This window comes from Ischnura elegans, chromosome 8 (assembly GCF_921293095.1).
Source record: "Ischnura elegans chromosome 8, ioIscEleg1.1, whole genome shotgun sequence".
Lineage (NCBI taxonomy): Eukaryota > Metazoa > Arthropoda > Insecta > Odonata > Coenagrionidae > Ischnura > Ischnura elegans.
This window is the reverse complement of record NC_060253.1, coordinates 106,780,799-106,797,597: the sequence shown is the minus strand read 5'-3', so window position 1 is coordinate 106,797,597 and position 16,799 is coordinate 106,780,799. Positions and strand designations below refer to the sequence as shown.

Below are 16,799 nucleotides of genomic sequence, written 5' to 3'. Positions count from 1 at the left end.
CGGGTAAATATTAATAGGATGACCTACAGTAACTTGTTTTGAGTAGCTAAAACTGATACTTTCTAAGCTGAACATGGTCATTAAACAATTTTTAGCTTGAAGGACCGGGTACACAATATATCGGACACTTTTAGCCAACTTATGGATATTAATTTCATGCTCTGGTTACCCCATCTGATCTGCTGCAACGATGTCAGACGCTGAAAAATATTTTTAATTTTTATTGCTAAATTAAGGTTGCAGAAACATCAATCAATTATGTCTTTACTAATGAGAAAAATAAAAAAATTGATTCTATTTTTACAAGTAGAGTCATACCTAAATACGCTAAATTAGAATAGTGTTAAAACTAAAAACAAATTTGTTGATAGAAAAACTAATTGATTATATGACCTAGAGAGTATCTAAAATAATAATGTTTTCTCCATTAACTTATATTGATAAAATTTATCCTAAAACATATCGAAGATGGGATTATTATAAAATACAGTGAATCTAAAAAAGTCTACATTACATGAACCAGGTACTTACTTTTAGCATCAAAGGATTTGGCCAGAGTAACAGTATTTTTCAAAAATATAAATGGAATTATTTAAAATATTTAAATAAAAAAAATGACTAACAGGGTTTGTTTCAGACCGCGCAGTGACCTTTTCAAGGTCCGCGAGGCGCCAAAGCTTGTGATCCCAAATCTTTCTCGTCCCTTTTTTTCGCGGAAACGTCTGATAACTCCCCTCCGCTCACATTGACACATCAAAAATCGAATTTTCATCCGAATCGGCCTCTTTGTTCACTCAATTTCCCGGCGAGGCATTGTGATGGGGATGGTTTTTTTTGGGGGGGGAAGAGTAGGGGGAAGAGCCAGTGACAAGAGTAAACAAGCGCAATTGAAATCCATCAGCCAGCCGATATTTTCGCCGTCGGCTTGCTATTTGTTTTGCGAACGGGACCAAAAACCAATATCACATTCTAAATTAAAATCCAATGATTTTGCAATCATTTCTTCTGCTTGTTCTTAACAGAATAAAATATTAAGTCCACAAAATTACATTACCCAATATCATTGGAGCTTAATTGAAATTTAGATACAAGTATAATTTAAAGAATCTGAAGGAATTTCGTTTTGCAATAGAAATGAATATTTAAATTCATTCTGCATAAGAAAATTGTAATAGGGTGGGCCATGCGTAATGATTTTTAGGAATCTGAAAATAAAAAATCCTTATGGTGATACCACTAGCTACCATACCGCGCCATGGATTAATTGTATGTGGTCAATAAAATAAATGGATGAACAAATATTAATTTCCTGGTCTCAAATGAATAAACTATAATAAACAAAATTATTGCGAAACGGCGAACCCTTACGATGTCGTGCAAAAGCAAAAGTAAAGATGGAGCGATAGCAGAGAGGAAAACAGCAAATTTTTGGTAATCCGGGTTCGAATACTGGTCAAAGCATTTTCACACCTCAGCGGAATTTTCACACCTTTTTTCCGGGTAAGGCTGTGACTTTGCGATTGCAGTTTTTGGGGAAAAAAATCCTTCCATACAAATTTATCCACTTTCCCATAAACTCGGGTCGGGAGTTATTTGGTTTAGTTTTACCGAAGCATGATTTGTTGCACCGCTGCGAGAGGACGGCATGACTTAAACTGATAGGGCCTCTACTTCCTCTCATTCCCGCTAGAGAGCGGACCTGAACTGGTTTCGCAAGGGCGACTCTCGGAGAAACTTTTTTCATGTATCTGTATCAGCAGCTGCAACTTGTGCTGGCGATCCGCCAAAATGGAGCGCTAAGGGAGATGTCGGGTCACCGGCGGTGAGGAGAAGTGGCCGGGAGGGAGACGGAACGAGGGCGGAATAGTGAATGAAGTCTACTCGGCCAACAAAAAATGTGTTGGGAGGGGAAAATGCGAACAGAATCAGGTGCGATGCCAACGCTGACTTATTTTATAAGTGAAAAGCAAACGATTTCCCGCAAAATTTCATTTTTCTTAGCGCTCTCGAAGTTATATATACGAAACATTGGCAGAGATCTTAGATTTACCTGGACAAGAGCTTATATCAGGTAAGTTATTGACCTCAAATGCGTAGTATTGCTGCATTAACAGCTTTTAAAAAAATTAATACAAATCCTCGTGCGAAAAGCAATTTTTTGCTTTTACAAATAAAGAGCACTATCTCGCCCCTTTTCTTGTGTCTCACTATAGAGCCAGAGATGGAATAAGGAAGTAGTAACCGCTTAACTGCTCGTTCAAGGTTTTTGGAGGAGGCGACCGACAGCTGAGGTCATTTGCGCCATGAGGGAAGGGTGGAGAGAAACCCGGCGTCGGCGTTAGCCTGCTCTAAACGAAAGGCGCCAAGGGGACCACGGCTTAACGTCCCATCCGACGGACGGAGTGTTGCGCTTGAATTGTCCTCCACACAACACTCAAGCAGGGATCGGGTAGTCTCTGAAAATTCTCTGCCGCTGCCGGGATTTGAATGCGAGCCCGCTGGGTGGGAAGCCAACACTCTAGCCACCACACCAACCCGATCCCCTAAACTGCTCGCATTTTACCTTTATGCTTGTTGAAAACTTACGCTATACTGTAGAAATTTTTAGAATTGATAGATTGGTTTAAGGGTGTACATATTTCGACTTAAATAGAAATATTTTACTATTTAGAAAATGCTTCTTCGTATTCTTACAACTCCGCAAGACGCCTCAATAGGCGTGATGGAGAATGAAGAAGGAGAACAAATGAAGGTGAATCGATGTCACGATCAGATTTGTAAAAGGTTTCTCAAACCTAGTATCAAAAAACGAGCTGTCTACCATACCAAGAAAGTAGAATCTTTCCGTTTATACGTGATGTAGAATATCACGTTATAGTGATAGCTGAGACATTGTTGAGCCCATAATATCTAACTCGGAGCTGCAATTGGGAACTTTTCACCTACATCTACATACCGGCCTGCAAGCAGCCTCAATAGCCGTATGGCGTTTATGTACACAAGCCGTTAGCAAATAAAAATGAAATGATCTGACAAAGTTCTGTCTAACATCTATTTAACTCCTTAATTTTTCGGGGAAGGAGCCCATTTCTATACCTTTTCGTTCGGCAAAATACATAACTTAATTAATCTATTTTGTCGAACCGGGGAATGTAATGGGGTTCTTACATGACGTTGTCCGTGTCGCTCTGAAAGATATCTGTTCTCTAAATCTCAACCAATCCAAGTCTAGCGCGCAGCCTACGAATCTTTAGCGGCGCCCAGACTAATTCAGCCAACAACTGCGTAACGCTTTATGTACGCCTGGGGCAGTTTTGGAAGAATCATGCAGCTTTTCTTCGTACGTCATGAAGTTCATGGATGAAACCCTTCTGCAGCGGTTCGCTGAATATTCAATGTGTGGCCGGGAGAGTGCGAAATATCACCTCTCCTTCACTCATTTTATCCGAAAATGTACTCAAAACACTCTTGACGAATCCCAGGTAGGTATCTGACAAATATCGACAAGGGTAAATTCTATGTACCCTGAATATTTGAAGATGATAGCTCCATCAAGTATAAGTGATTCGTGGAAAATAAAAAAAACCGGTAGAGGGAGAGTGATGATCTCCCTTAGCGCTGATGTTTATCAAAATGTAAAACAGATTTTCCTTTTGTAGGTTCGAAGATTTTCTAAACTCTCCTGTGCGTATTTTGACTGAGCTGATCTCCAATTGTTATGATGGAAATGATCATTTGAGTGTAGCACCCAAATCACAAAATTTAATTGAGTCTAAGTAATGAATTTTAATCATTCAGTGCAATAAAATTCCATGAAATTAACACGCCTTTCACCTTGTGTATGCTCATTATGTTTGTTGACTGAGTTTACTGTTAAATGTTTGACTGAGTTTATTCAACCATTATGTGGGTAAAGGAGATCGGGAATAGATTAATTAAAGCTAAGCTCTATACTTATGGAAAATCTGTTATAAAGATACATGTGAACTTGAATTCATTTCTCGATCAAAATGCACTAAAAGTATTATATCCTGCTATTATTTCTCACCTTAGATGTAGCATTGGGTATCACGAGCACAGATAATAGATATTTATGAAGCACAAAATTCCTATACTCAAGTGATGACAAAATTGCGTGTTTGATTAAAAATTATAAATTAATTGTAGCTATCAGGCAGTATATTCTTCCATTGTAACATTAAAAATATTTAATTGTAAGGATAATCGACTCCTTGAAGGATTAAAGATGTGCACGTGTAATTTCTTTACAATCCAGAATGGAATTCCACAAAATCATCATCTACGACTTTTTAGAATGCGATACTGAGTGCCCAAAATTCAAAGTATTATTCCCATGGTGAAATGGCCACGATATGATTTTGACCGTCGGCAAAGGACGGTGCACAGGAAGAAGAAATCGTCAAAGAAAGCACTCTCTTCTTACCATAAGTGGCAAGATAGATCATAAAATAAGGTGTAGCCTTGGATTGCTTTTTGGTATCGTTTCAAGGTATGGGTTTGAATAATCTAGGGTGCTAAAAGTGAATATCAATGTGCTGATAAAAGTCTCTGCAGCACTGCTTTTCAATTCTAGAACGATAATTGTACTGTAATCTCGGAATCCTTCAGAAGAAAGTGGTTTTAAACCATTAAAAAGCATAAAATCTTGCATTTATCACGAGTGAAGCGTATGTAATGCCATTTCTTGACCTCAGATTACAAGAACTATTGCATCACCAGCTGTATGAAAATTCAGCATGAATTATAATGCAAAAAAATTACTTTTTTACACATATAATTTATTATTTTGCTCCTTTGTCTGACCCTGACTCTGGAGTCAGGGGAGGAATAAGGAGGATATATATGCATAAACTTAATCATGAGAACATTTAATTTTGCATTCAAATACCAATTCATAATCCTTACGTTTTTCTGTTAGACCTGAACGTTTTCCTCTGAACAAATAGTGATATTGTTTCCAATGTATTTAAAATGTATGGACATTTTTTGTTGCTAGATTTTTAGTTGCTAGATATCCGCATTTGAGATGGAAGTTTATGTTTATGCATGTATAGCTTTCTATTTTGTTTTTTCAATTATTTTGTATGTATGAGCCTTTCTGTCGCGTTTTTTTCTTTGTACCTCTGTAAAATGCTTTTTACTGAACTGTTGTGCTCTTGTAAAATATCTCATGGGCCAAAACAGTTCACGATAATAAATTAATTTAATTTAATCTTGAAGATAAGGCTATTTTAGCCGCATTTTAATATGTCAATGTTGAATCATAAAATATAATATTTTTGGACGCTGAAACGAAATATTACCACGAAGAAGAAGATACAGTCGGACTAAACGAAGAGCCATACATACAATAATCCCCAAACACCATTCATTCAGACGAGTCATTTTCATTAGTCATCATCCGTTGAACCACTGAACAATTAGGCTATAAATCCATGTACTCAAATCCCTAATGACAGTGAAAAACATTTCAGCCGCGGAACACCAAATCGTAATCAATAAACCGCCGCAAAGCACTCAGAATTTCAATCACATTGGGTTTAAACTGGTCTGCATTCCACCACGAGTTTCTAATTGTATTTTAATGAAGTCAAGGTAATTGGAATATTGGCTAATGAAAAATAATGCAAAATAATAAAATGAAAAATTTTAACATCCCACATCACTGAAGCCAAGTTATTACAATAAGGCTCATGAACGAAGATAGGATACGCATTAGTTTTTGCTGGGAAAAAGGAAGATGACACGATAAACTTGTAAATAGAAATACACAGAGTAACATTTTGATGAAGCGAAACAATTCTTAAGCAATCATATCTTTTATTGCAAAACATTTTTGCAGTTTTCTGGAATGAATGAAGTTCTCAGGGCCCGGAAAAATACTTTGACTTGCATACTTTATTCGATGAATGTGCTGAGCATAAAATTTCCCTTGTTTTATCTCGTACAACCATTGCTTTAGTCTGACGCTGTAAGTAGAGCAGTTTAGAGCTGTTCAAAAAAAATATGGAATCATTTAGGAAAAAAATTTGAGCGCGAAGATAAAATATTTCGACTTTTTGAAAAAGGACGAATTTTGGGGGGATGACTGCATATCTTCAAATAACTGCTAAGTACTCTTCTTACTGCTCTTGATCAATTTTGACTGCTTAAACACACCAATTTTTCCTGAACTTTCATCTCCGTTGGTCGTGAGGGATGAGGAAGACACAGTTGCGATGATATTTTATAGTGTTACGATAAGTATTTTTTGTTTGCTATTCATAAGAAGATTTTTAAATAGGCAGGTCTGGAAATAATGAAATCTTTTAATGAAAACTCATGTTTAAAAATTATTTTCCCGAACCAACCACTGAATATTTCACGTACGCGGAGTCTGGAATTAAAATAATTGTTATCAATATATTTTCTACAGGAATGCTAGTTAGCAACTCAAATCGATTCAAATTTAAAGTAATTTTTTTTGTCATATTATCTAGAATTATCTTTGAAAGAACGAAGGACTATTTTTCGCGCTCCAATTATAAAGATAGGGATGATGATGCAACCAGCTCAACATAAATGCAGATTGTGTTGCCTATTTCATAAACGTTGCCTAGCGCGTTATGCATACTGCTTTAAAACCTGTATTTAGTGTCCCACCATATCCTTCCCAAGGGCAGTTTATTCTACGAACTAATAAGGCCTTCACATCCACATTGCCTCCAATTACCTGCTCTATTTCAACCATTTTTTTTAAACTCCCGGTTAGATTAGCCGTTCCTCGCCACCATGAGAAGTAGTCCTTGGCTCACCAGTTATGGCTGAGCAGTAAAACCATTCTCGCTCTAGTAAAATGACTCCAGCTGCAAAGGGAATAGAGCCATTGGTCTGGTGTAACCCCAGACATATAATTGGGGAAGAAAAGTACCGTGATTAGTTTCGTATTACCGTACGAACGGCGAGGGATTACTAATTTATGCTAACGATCATCATCATTTATATCGATATGCCAAGTCATAATGGGAAAAATAAACGAATGAATATCGTCAAGATAAAATAAGGAAATAATACCTTGTTATGGAATTTTATTGCTTAGAAATAACAATTCCACGAGCCAATATAGTTAACCACCTGGCAGAATCAAAAGCAGGAATTTCAGTGTAATAAATAAAATCTACAGTTGAACGAGCGAATCGGGAAGTTCGTCTATTATAATTTATGTGACTATGAAACCCAATTCTCTAGAACGACACTTTATATATGGCGCCACATTGTATTTTTTATGAATATCTCTTTAGGAAGATGATCTGCATCTATCTTCTAAAAGCGGATGCTTCATAAAATAATTTTTCAGTGTAAAAGGTCAGTATATTTTTCTATTTCAAATTTTATAATGAAACTTGAATTTTTATATATTTTGAAAAAAGTCAAAATTTCAGATTCGAAAGGCAGTTAGAAAGAACTTTGTATTAACTTATTCCTTCATCGCTTAATCATGGATTTACTGTGAACTCCATTAATTTTATTAGCATTATTTACTCGATTTACTATCGTTAGACCTTCATTTCTTCTTCAACACTCAGCTAGTATATAGCAGTAACACGCTGAAACCACGCATGGATACAATTTATTAGGTTAGGTGAGATGTAAGTTAATATTTGTTTCTGACTCCAAGTCTCCATTAATTGCTTAGTGATGTCTGCAGTATAATGTGCATCCCGTGAGGCTTTTCACTTCGTGGATTATGATTACAACTTTGCAAGTTATGGCCTGTTGACGGTTTTACCAGGGCGCATTTAGAGCCGCAATGGCATCCTAAAAATATATAGAAACGAATGCAGCATTCGATGATGCAGAGTAAATAAAAGTCCGACTCAATATAAGCCATTTCCTGCTATAATGCTGTACATAACTACATTTATGACTTCATACTGATAGTTTACTATCAGCTGCCTACTTCGATTACCTTTTATGCAAGCTTTGAGAAGAAACATCTTACCCACCGAATTTTCAGCCGATTCAATAGTAATAGAGTGGTTTTTCTTGAAGGTAATGTGTTCATTCCCATCATCACTTTACTTCGCACAGTCAAAGGTGTGGTATAATAAACATTTTAACTGAGGCTGTGGCCTCAATAACTTATAAAATTTAGCATTATATTTTATGGTTTTGATGGATTTGCAAAAAGTTAAAAGATCAGCCAGAGAAAGTTAGAGTGATCGCTAACTAATCCACATTAAATTAGAGAGGAGGATGTAGAATGAAATGTCCCCTGTAATATTTGTTTTTACATTTTGCTTAATTGCTCTGTGAATACTGACGACGTTGGATATGTAGAATGCACAACTGCAGAAGACTTCAAATTGATGGAAATTTTCAAATACAAGCGCAACTATGAAATTATGTCTTGCAGTCAGATCATGGGTTAGTGCGGGAATCACGTATTCCTGAGGGTGTCGGTCTTTACCCCTAACAGCGTGACACCCGCCGATGAAGTAACCAGATTAAATATCTCCATCATCACAGCGATCGCTTCCCCTGGGGAACCCCCGACCCAGATTTTGCCACTCTGCCGCGAGTAATTGCGCCGGTGCGACGCACCGCCGAAGTCACGCACTCGCCACGGGCGGAGGCTTGAAAATCTTCCTCGGGGGTGAAGTTTAGCGAGCTTTTAATATTTTTATTGGAGACTGAAAAACTGGGACGAACTTTTCCCATTAAACACCCTCTTCACTTCTCACCCTTTTCCGGCGCAATTATCTCACCCTTCACCCCCTCCTTGCTCGAGCAGGAGCCTCCCCGCTCTCATCCCCTTCCCCTCCAACCTCCCTCCCCCCCCCGATCCCAACCCCACACTCCCGGTGAATCCGCGGAAAAAGTCCCTCGAGTACTAAAGACCCGCTACACCCCTCAGTGGCACTTAATTAGTACTCCCGCCCAGAGATGGCACCGGTGGCGCTCGAGAGAAGCCGGAGGGGAGGAGGAGGGTTTCGTGCGGCCGTTGTCTACTCCGTGAAACAGAAACAATTATCATCATCCCCACTCACTCTCCCTCTACACGACGCGGAGCTAATTTTAATCTCAACGACGTGTGTGCTTATGCTTTCGTTTTGCGTTCGTCGAAACGTTTCCTCGCGCGCGAGTGAGGGAATTAACGCCCCAACGCATTTCACGAAGGTGTGAGGAAATCTTTTGCGACGCTTTCGCAATCTTGGAAAGGGATGACGATAAGTCGGGCAGAGCGCATGAGGAAACGTGAAAAGATTGCATTGAAAAGAAAGTATTTTAGATAAGATTTGTTGTAAGATTTTTAAACCGCAGCGTATGGAAAATTTGAAATCTAGCGCCTGATCTGAAATGCGGTTGACTCGATAGCGAGCGACGAGATTTTTATTTACCACTGCTATCAACGGTTAAATAAATATCTCCTTAGCAGTCATATTTTACCAAAATAAAACGGAATCCTCAGAAATATCGTATGAGATAAAGGTAATGTAAAAGTTACATAAATTTTTACACATTTTATCTATTGTATTTTTACGTGCTATGAGAATGATATTTCACAAATGAGTGGACTCAGCCGTTCAACACGACAAATTTCAACGACTATTCACATAGCTACTATGAATACATGTTTTTAATCTTATACATCTTACCTTGGGAATAAAAATTCTGTGGTTGTATCACTTAGCGACTCAACCATAAGGTTGTTCGGATAGAAGAGGAGAAAATGTTTACCCTTAACTAAGTCACTTTCGATTAAATTCGGCACATTCAGGTTATATGGTATAGTTCGTCTCCCTGGGCACACCCCTAACTTTGAGGATTTTTGAGTAGGGTGTACGAATACTTTACCCGGACTTTGAATCAAGGACCCTCAGATCAGACTTCTCACCACTGAAGCACCGCATTCCCTCTTTCCAAGATGATTTCTGATCATTTCACTTTATCACTGAATTGTAGGCTGCATTAGCGGGGCTAAATTTTAAACACTCGTCTTCCGATATTTTAACCAATGCAGAATAAAAATATTTACCGGATTTTCCGCAATTACTATCCGTGAACATCGATGCATTTTCATACATCAACACGTTAGCAACAAATGGCAGCAAAATTAAAAGTATTGGCCGATACAACTGTAAAATAGAAACAAGAATATAAAATAACTGTAAACTGAAGAGGTTACAGTGGAACCAAAAAGAATAACTTGAAGGAAACATCTCTAAAGTAGTTTCAATTCTCTGTCGGTAGAAACGTTTGAAATCCTTTATTTATTTCCATGAAATAATTATCTGTTAATACACTAAAAAGGCGCAAAATAGATGCTATATTCCATATCTATATTAATTATTAGGCAATTATCTCTATCTATTATGATGATCATACACATTTAATTCAGCGCACTATGAAGATTTATACTCGTTTTTTTCTTCTTTTCAATGGATACAAAAACAAGGAATAATTTCAACTCATATTTAACAGTCACTCCAGGGTAATGTAGCAGTCCGTTGAATTTACAATTCATCAATAATAAATGTTTTAAAAATAATTTTCCGGAGACCACAATGAAAGTCCATCGTGACTTATCTACAAAAATGCAGAGTTTGAGAATAAATTGGAAGATTAATACGTGAGTATTAAAGGCTTAACGAAGACGAAGAAATAGACTTAAGCCAGAGAATTCTTAGATTCCCGCTTCGCCTTTCTTCTACGTCAGTTTATTTTGCCCTCATGTAGAGATTTTCCTGAAAATGTTATAGTATAACACTTTTCCTGGAGACTAGACATGTAAAGGGTGCAGTCAATGGTAATTTTGTTATTATTTTAAAAAATTATAGAAACAAAACTAGTCAAATCATCAAATCTTCAACAATTAGCTCAAACATTTCTTGCTATTTATTTTGGCTTCCTGTTAATCATATATAAACGCTCATAAATATCATTCATGCCTTTTATATATGATCAAAATACATAGAATATGTTCAACCTGCGCATAGCTGAGGAATAATGGAATTACTTGGTTACTATCGGTGAAACAACCATTAAATATAACTATGTAAAGGATTGTGGCCAAGATTTCATCTGACGATGGATACTTTGCAAACTTTACGATTTTCTCAGGAGGGCAGACCACCGCTTAGCTTCCACCACTGATAAAAAAATTGTAGAAAATGTCGGCATAGCCCTCGGGATTCGCAACCGAGCAATTAAAAAAAAAGCATCGACCGTACCTCAAGGTCGTCCTTGGCGGCTGCTGCTTGCTCCTCGTCCTCCTCGACCAGGGCCGTGACGTCCAGCGACCAGGGCCGACCTACAGTGGACGCACAGCGAGGGCACGGAGGCACCAGCAAGGGCCGCACCCGGGATCGCCTCACGAGCCGCTCGCAGCTGCCGCCGAGGTGACCGCACCCAGGCCCACGACTCCCCTTCGCCTCCTCCCTCTTGTTGCTGCAACACAGAGACAGATTCGCATCATCAGAGAAAGTCTATTTAGCCCAGCCGTGAATTTTCTTAAACCCATTATAACACAATGTTGCTTCTCAGCAACATCAAAAATGTATTAATTTTCAGCTCTCTTATGTAAATATCTAAACCAGGTATCAATTTGTGATGTAAATTTTATTGACACATTTTTACATCGAAATATTTAGCTGCCACAATAATTATATTTGAGTGCAAAATTTTCAATTTTTCAGAATGAAAAATCTTGAAATTTGATTTCTCCCTGAATCAGCTCTGTGTTAGAGAGCGTTAATGACATAGAAGGCCAATGATTTTTCTCAGTTTTCCATCATCATTACCGCCCAACAATTCTAATATTGCATAAATATAGACATCATAATTAAGGATCAACGACGGAACCTCAGACTGCCAGACAACCAGAGAAGTCGCCGGTCGCAGAGAACGCAATGCCATAAAATTGAAAGACACGTATCTTTTCTTTAACTCTCGAGGCTTCTGGGACAGGGAGGAGAAGGAACCATCGAGATCCAGCTGACAAAGGGAAAAAGTTTTGACCAAGACCAATAATTGAATCCAATAATATGACGCATCCACCAATCACATGCAGCTTGACCCCTGAGCAATCGTATACTAGCCCGGTTGTTCGATTCCTGCATCATACTGCCCTATAGGCGATGAGCAACGCTCTCTTCGAAACTTGAGCGACAACGGAGTTTTTAACCTTAGTTAGTGGAGGCCCGAGAAACATTCAGTGTTCACATACGTCAAGAAAGAGTCTCTCCGTATAATCCTAAGATTGGTTTGACGCATGTCTCCTCTCAGTTCTACCATCAGCTATTCTGCTCACCTCTCAGTATCTTTCTTCTGAGTGTCTCTCATATGCTTCTGTATTAGTTCCATATATTTTATTCGAGCATTTCCGTTCTTACCATATTCTGGTCTCTCGAAGATTGGCTCCTTAAGACATTGAAATAAGACCAATTAGGTTGTTCCGTCTCTTTTGTGAGGTTATCATGAGGCTTCTCTTCTCTCCTACTCTTCTTAGAACTTCCTCTTTACATACTCAGTCGATTCATTTGGTCCTCATCATTATTCTGCGGTATCGCATTTAGAAAGCCTCCATATACCTATCCATAAATAATTATCCTACACGAAATAAAAAAGCACACGAATAAAATGTATAGCATTATGCTAGCTCTACGTTTTGCTCATATAATTATTTCTAATTTAAAAAGGTCGTGATCATGTTTTATGATGGATCATATGATATTAATTTCGTCACATGCTTTAGCGACGGATTTTATAAGACTTGAGAATTAACGCAAAATGTGGCGCTCAAATAAATAGTGGATAGAACGATTCGTGTTTGCATGATGTCTTTGATTTATTTCATTGAATAATAATAATAATATTCTAGTTCTTATTACTTAATTTCAATTACAATTTAATCGGACGTTTTCAGGCGTCACTGGTAAAACAATAATGGACACGATTGCTGCCATTCAGAAAATATCGCACTCTTTCTTGAAATTACAACCTATATTTACATTTTTAGGCTCATGGTATCACACATTTATGATGCTTGACTTTTGATTGTTCGATGTACGTGATTGACTTAGTATATTATTATTCCCAGGTTGGTACCTATCCCACATTACGATTTTTCCAATTATTGTTTTGCACTGCTCTTCCTATTGACCGTTAATCCTGCTCTCATTAACAATTTTACCAAATGATTCATTTTATCACTAAAATTAAAAAACTACCTTATTTTCGATTCCTGATGGAAAATAAATATGTATGTGAATATCATATTGGAGTAAAATACGTTGCTCACTATACGCACGATTTTCAAAACATCCTTAAATGCTGGCGGTTGACAAAGATACTCACTAAAATAATACTGATAACAATAGCTTTTTCTACAATACTAACATCTTGATCACATTTAAGACGGAAACATTATCTTCCCTCTTTAATTCAACACTTGAGAATGGCATTGAATTATCTCCCAACCAGCTAATCCGACCCGGCTGCAGATCCTCAAAACGTTACAGTCGCTGATATATTCAAGGCATTGTATCTCACGCACAGTCTGCGTGGCCGGGGGGAGAATTCAATTTTTCACCCCGCGTCCGTCGTGCTTTCCGGAGGCATCTTTTCCCCTCCTCCCACAAAAACCCCTACTCCTGGGAAGAGAGAGACCCACGGAGTCTTAAGAGCAGGGAGGGGCGACCCCCAGGGTTGCTGTGGGAGGGGTAATAGAATGAATGGAAGGGAAGGGTGGTGCGGCAGGAGCAGCTCGACCGCAAAAAGGGACTCACTCACACTCTCCCTTAGGATCTGCGCGCTGTCACCGAGAGAGCGTGGGCGAGCGACCGGGGCGCCACGTTTCGGCCGAGGGTAGAAATAAGAGCCGCTCACGTCGATGGAGCGCGCCTCCGACTTTGGAAACTCGTGCTAGGTATATCTCGTGAGCCGCTGCAATGGGCGCGAACAAGGGGGACTGCATATATAGGAGATCCAATTCCATCCCATACAAGGCTGATTCCTGTTGCCACTTCGGTCTCATTTTAACCCGTTATAACCCAATGTTGCTTCTAAGCAACATCAACAATGTATGCATTATATGTTCTGTTTAGGAAATATCTAAGCTTCGATTTATTTTGTGGTGTCAATAGTAATGACGAAATATTCAGCTGCCACGGTAATTATGATTAATTGCAAAATTTTCAAGTTTTCATAATGAAAAATCTTGAAATTTGAATTCTTAAAAAAGTAGCTTTGGGTTAGAAAGGATTAATCGGTTTACAAAAATGTCTGGGGAGCGGTGATGAGTGTAATGCGATCCACTTTTTCCAGTATTTTGCAGTGTACTGCTTGTAATTGCGAGGAATATCATTGAAAAATGTTTAATTTGTATAAAATTCGTTTAAAACTCATAATCATGACTTATTTCCCCGTGAAATTCGGATCACTTTGTCCGCCAGCGACACTAGTGGCGACTTTTGTAAACACATTTAAATGTGGGGTGGGTGACAGCATATTTAGAGGCGAACTTGAGGATCCTCGTTTGTAATATTCGTGAGTTTGGATACCAGCCGTTGACCTTTCCCAGAATGCAAAAAAAACATTAGGCACGCGTTGAGAGAGATTTGACTGCCTGATTTCGACCTATCATTTGCTAAATTCCGTTCGACTCGGAAAAAACAACCTCGTATTGTATGGAATGCTATTTGGAAGAGCCGAACGTCAGCTGAGGTCATTAGTGCCATGAGGGAAGGCTTAAGGAAGGAATGGTGGAGAGAGACTGTTCCTCTCTTAACCCTTCCACTCATATATTTTTGTCTCCATGTCGATGAAACTTATTATGTGCTATTGACCGTTAATTCTGCTTTCATGAACACTTTTGCCAATAAGTTAGCCTATTTTTCGCCACATAAATGTAGTGATCTATGCCTCTATGCCAATAATTATCGATAGGTAAACACATCAGGAGGTTAAAATTGTCTCCTGATAGTGTCCCTCGAATATCTACTTACTCACCCAGTGAATCAACTCGAAGATAGGTTTGGACTAGCGAGGGTATGAAGATCACCCTAGTCTAAGCCACGGCCGTGTTATGCCTTAAATCATGGCGGGGGTCCTTTTCCTGGCCCAATTTGCGAATCTAGAATTTTTTATTTAGATGGCCAAAGGATTCCCTAAGGATCTTAGGTAATTTATAAATATATAAACATCATATAAGTCATGATAATAGGTATTCCAGGAAAAACTTAAATCGGGCCTGGGAACTATTGTACTGAATGAAGGTAGCTTCAGGTACAAAAAATTGATATAAGAAACTTTATCGAAGAGACGTATTTTCGTTAGACGTATACAATATTTAATCCCTGGCAGACTATAAAAGGGACTCATTATCAGTCATTCCCTTGGAAATTGTGTGTTGTTAATACTTAGAAGGGAAAGGGCTCAGAACGAGCGAGCTGACGGTGGGAGCGTCTCTTTCAGAAAAGCATCGCGCTTCCGGATCCGGTACACCATCCTGACACACGTTTGTTTAGCTCTCGAGGCGGAGAGCATGTTGCCAAAACCAACGGGTGGGAATGGCAGTTTAGGGCGAGCAGAATGAAGAATACCGGTGATTCAACTAACAAGAGTCTGACTAAGGAAGATGCAGATGCCAAAATACTGCGACTGTAAAATATTACCAGATTGCTCAAAGAAAATAAACGGAAATATTTTGCTACAATTACTAATAGGGGGACAAAATTTTCATGAAAATTTAGGTGACTGAAAGGAGATGAAATTGAAGAAGAAATGACTTCAAAACATAAACTACTGGCTACTGAGAATCGGAATTTGGCGTGAATACGGGCGCAATTTTCATGGCATCAATACGCAGGAATGTCTACTTGAAAGTCGAGAAACGTTTTTTACCTCGATACGTCAGCCAAACATGTGAAATTTTAACCCGATGAAAGACCGAAAAAAATAATCCATGTTATTTTATTGATATTTAAAAAAAAAAGGAATGGTAGGATTAAAGTGAAATAAAAATATTTTTGGATTCAATGGATATTTTTCGCGACCACAAACATAGACACATTTGTTTTTACTATTCTTGTAAGTTCAATATCCGATTCTGGCTCATATTGTTGCGAAACACGTAGTAGCTTGCTAATTTCCTCCTTCAACTCCTAATCCATAACAGTAGCTTTAACAGTAGCGCGTTTTTAGTGACTTAAATGTCCAAAACAATTGAAAACATAGTGAATACTCTGATATCAGAGAACGATTGGGTGTTATCCAGGCGAATACATCTGATAATTCCTCATAATATGGACCTGTTGGTTAACCCAAGCAATTTATAGCACCATTCCTACACTGATATAATTGCCCCAGACGTGACTTGAGAAATTTGTTTATAAGAGGGTAAACTTAGAAGTAAGGTCTCCAATTTTCGTTCATTGACTGTAAAATTTATTTACATTATTGGATACATAGTTGGAGAGGTCATGGCTTCAGCTATTTTCCGATGTCGTCACCCTGGTGCTCCATAACTTTCCTCATCCACTCGATGAACTTTTGAGTCCCGTCGTCATGCTAACTTCCGCCCGAGTTACGAAAATAGGATTTTACCTCCTCTTGCACCTCGTTGCCCGTTGCGAACTTCATCTCTCCAAGGTTTTTCCTCAGGGCGAGCAACATGTGGAAATCACTGAGTGATAAAATCATCCCCTTCCTCTTCAAAATGGCGCACAAACTCTTCCGCACATTTTACACGCTGCTTCTGGTGGTCTTCAATGAGCTGTTTGGGCACCCACCTAGCA

The 16,799-nt window shown here is 38.4% G+C and overlaps 1 protein-coding gene across 2 annotated transcripts in view; it reads right to left on the bottom strand.

Annotated features, from left to right (window-relative positions):
* LOC124163575 overlaps window positions 1–16,799 on the bottom strand; it is a 286,499-nt gene that overhangs the window by 139,075 nt on the left and 130,625 nt on the right. For both annotated transcript variants that reach the window (XM_046540564.1, XM_046540565.1), the window contains exon 4: window positions 11,235–11,451. In XM_046540564.1, coding sequence (XP_046396520.1) covers window positions 11,235–11,451 — 217 coding nt within the window. The remainder of the gene's footprint in view (window positions 1–11,234; window positions 11,452–16,799) is intronic.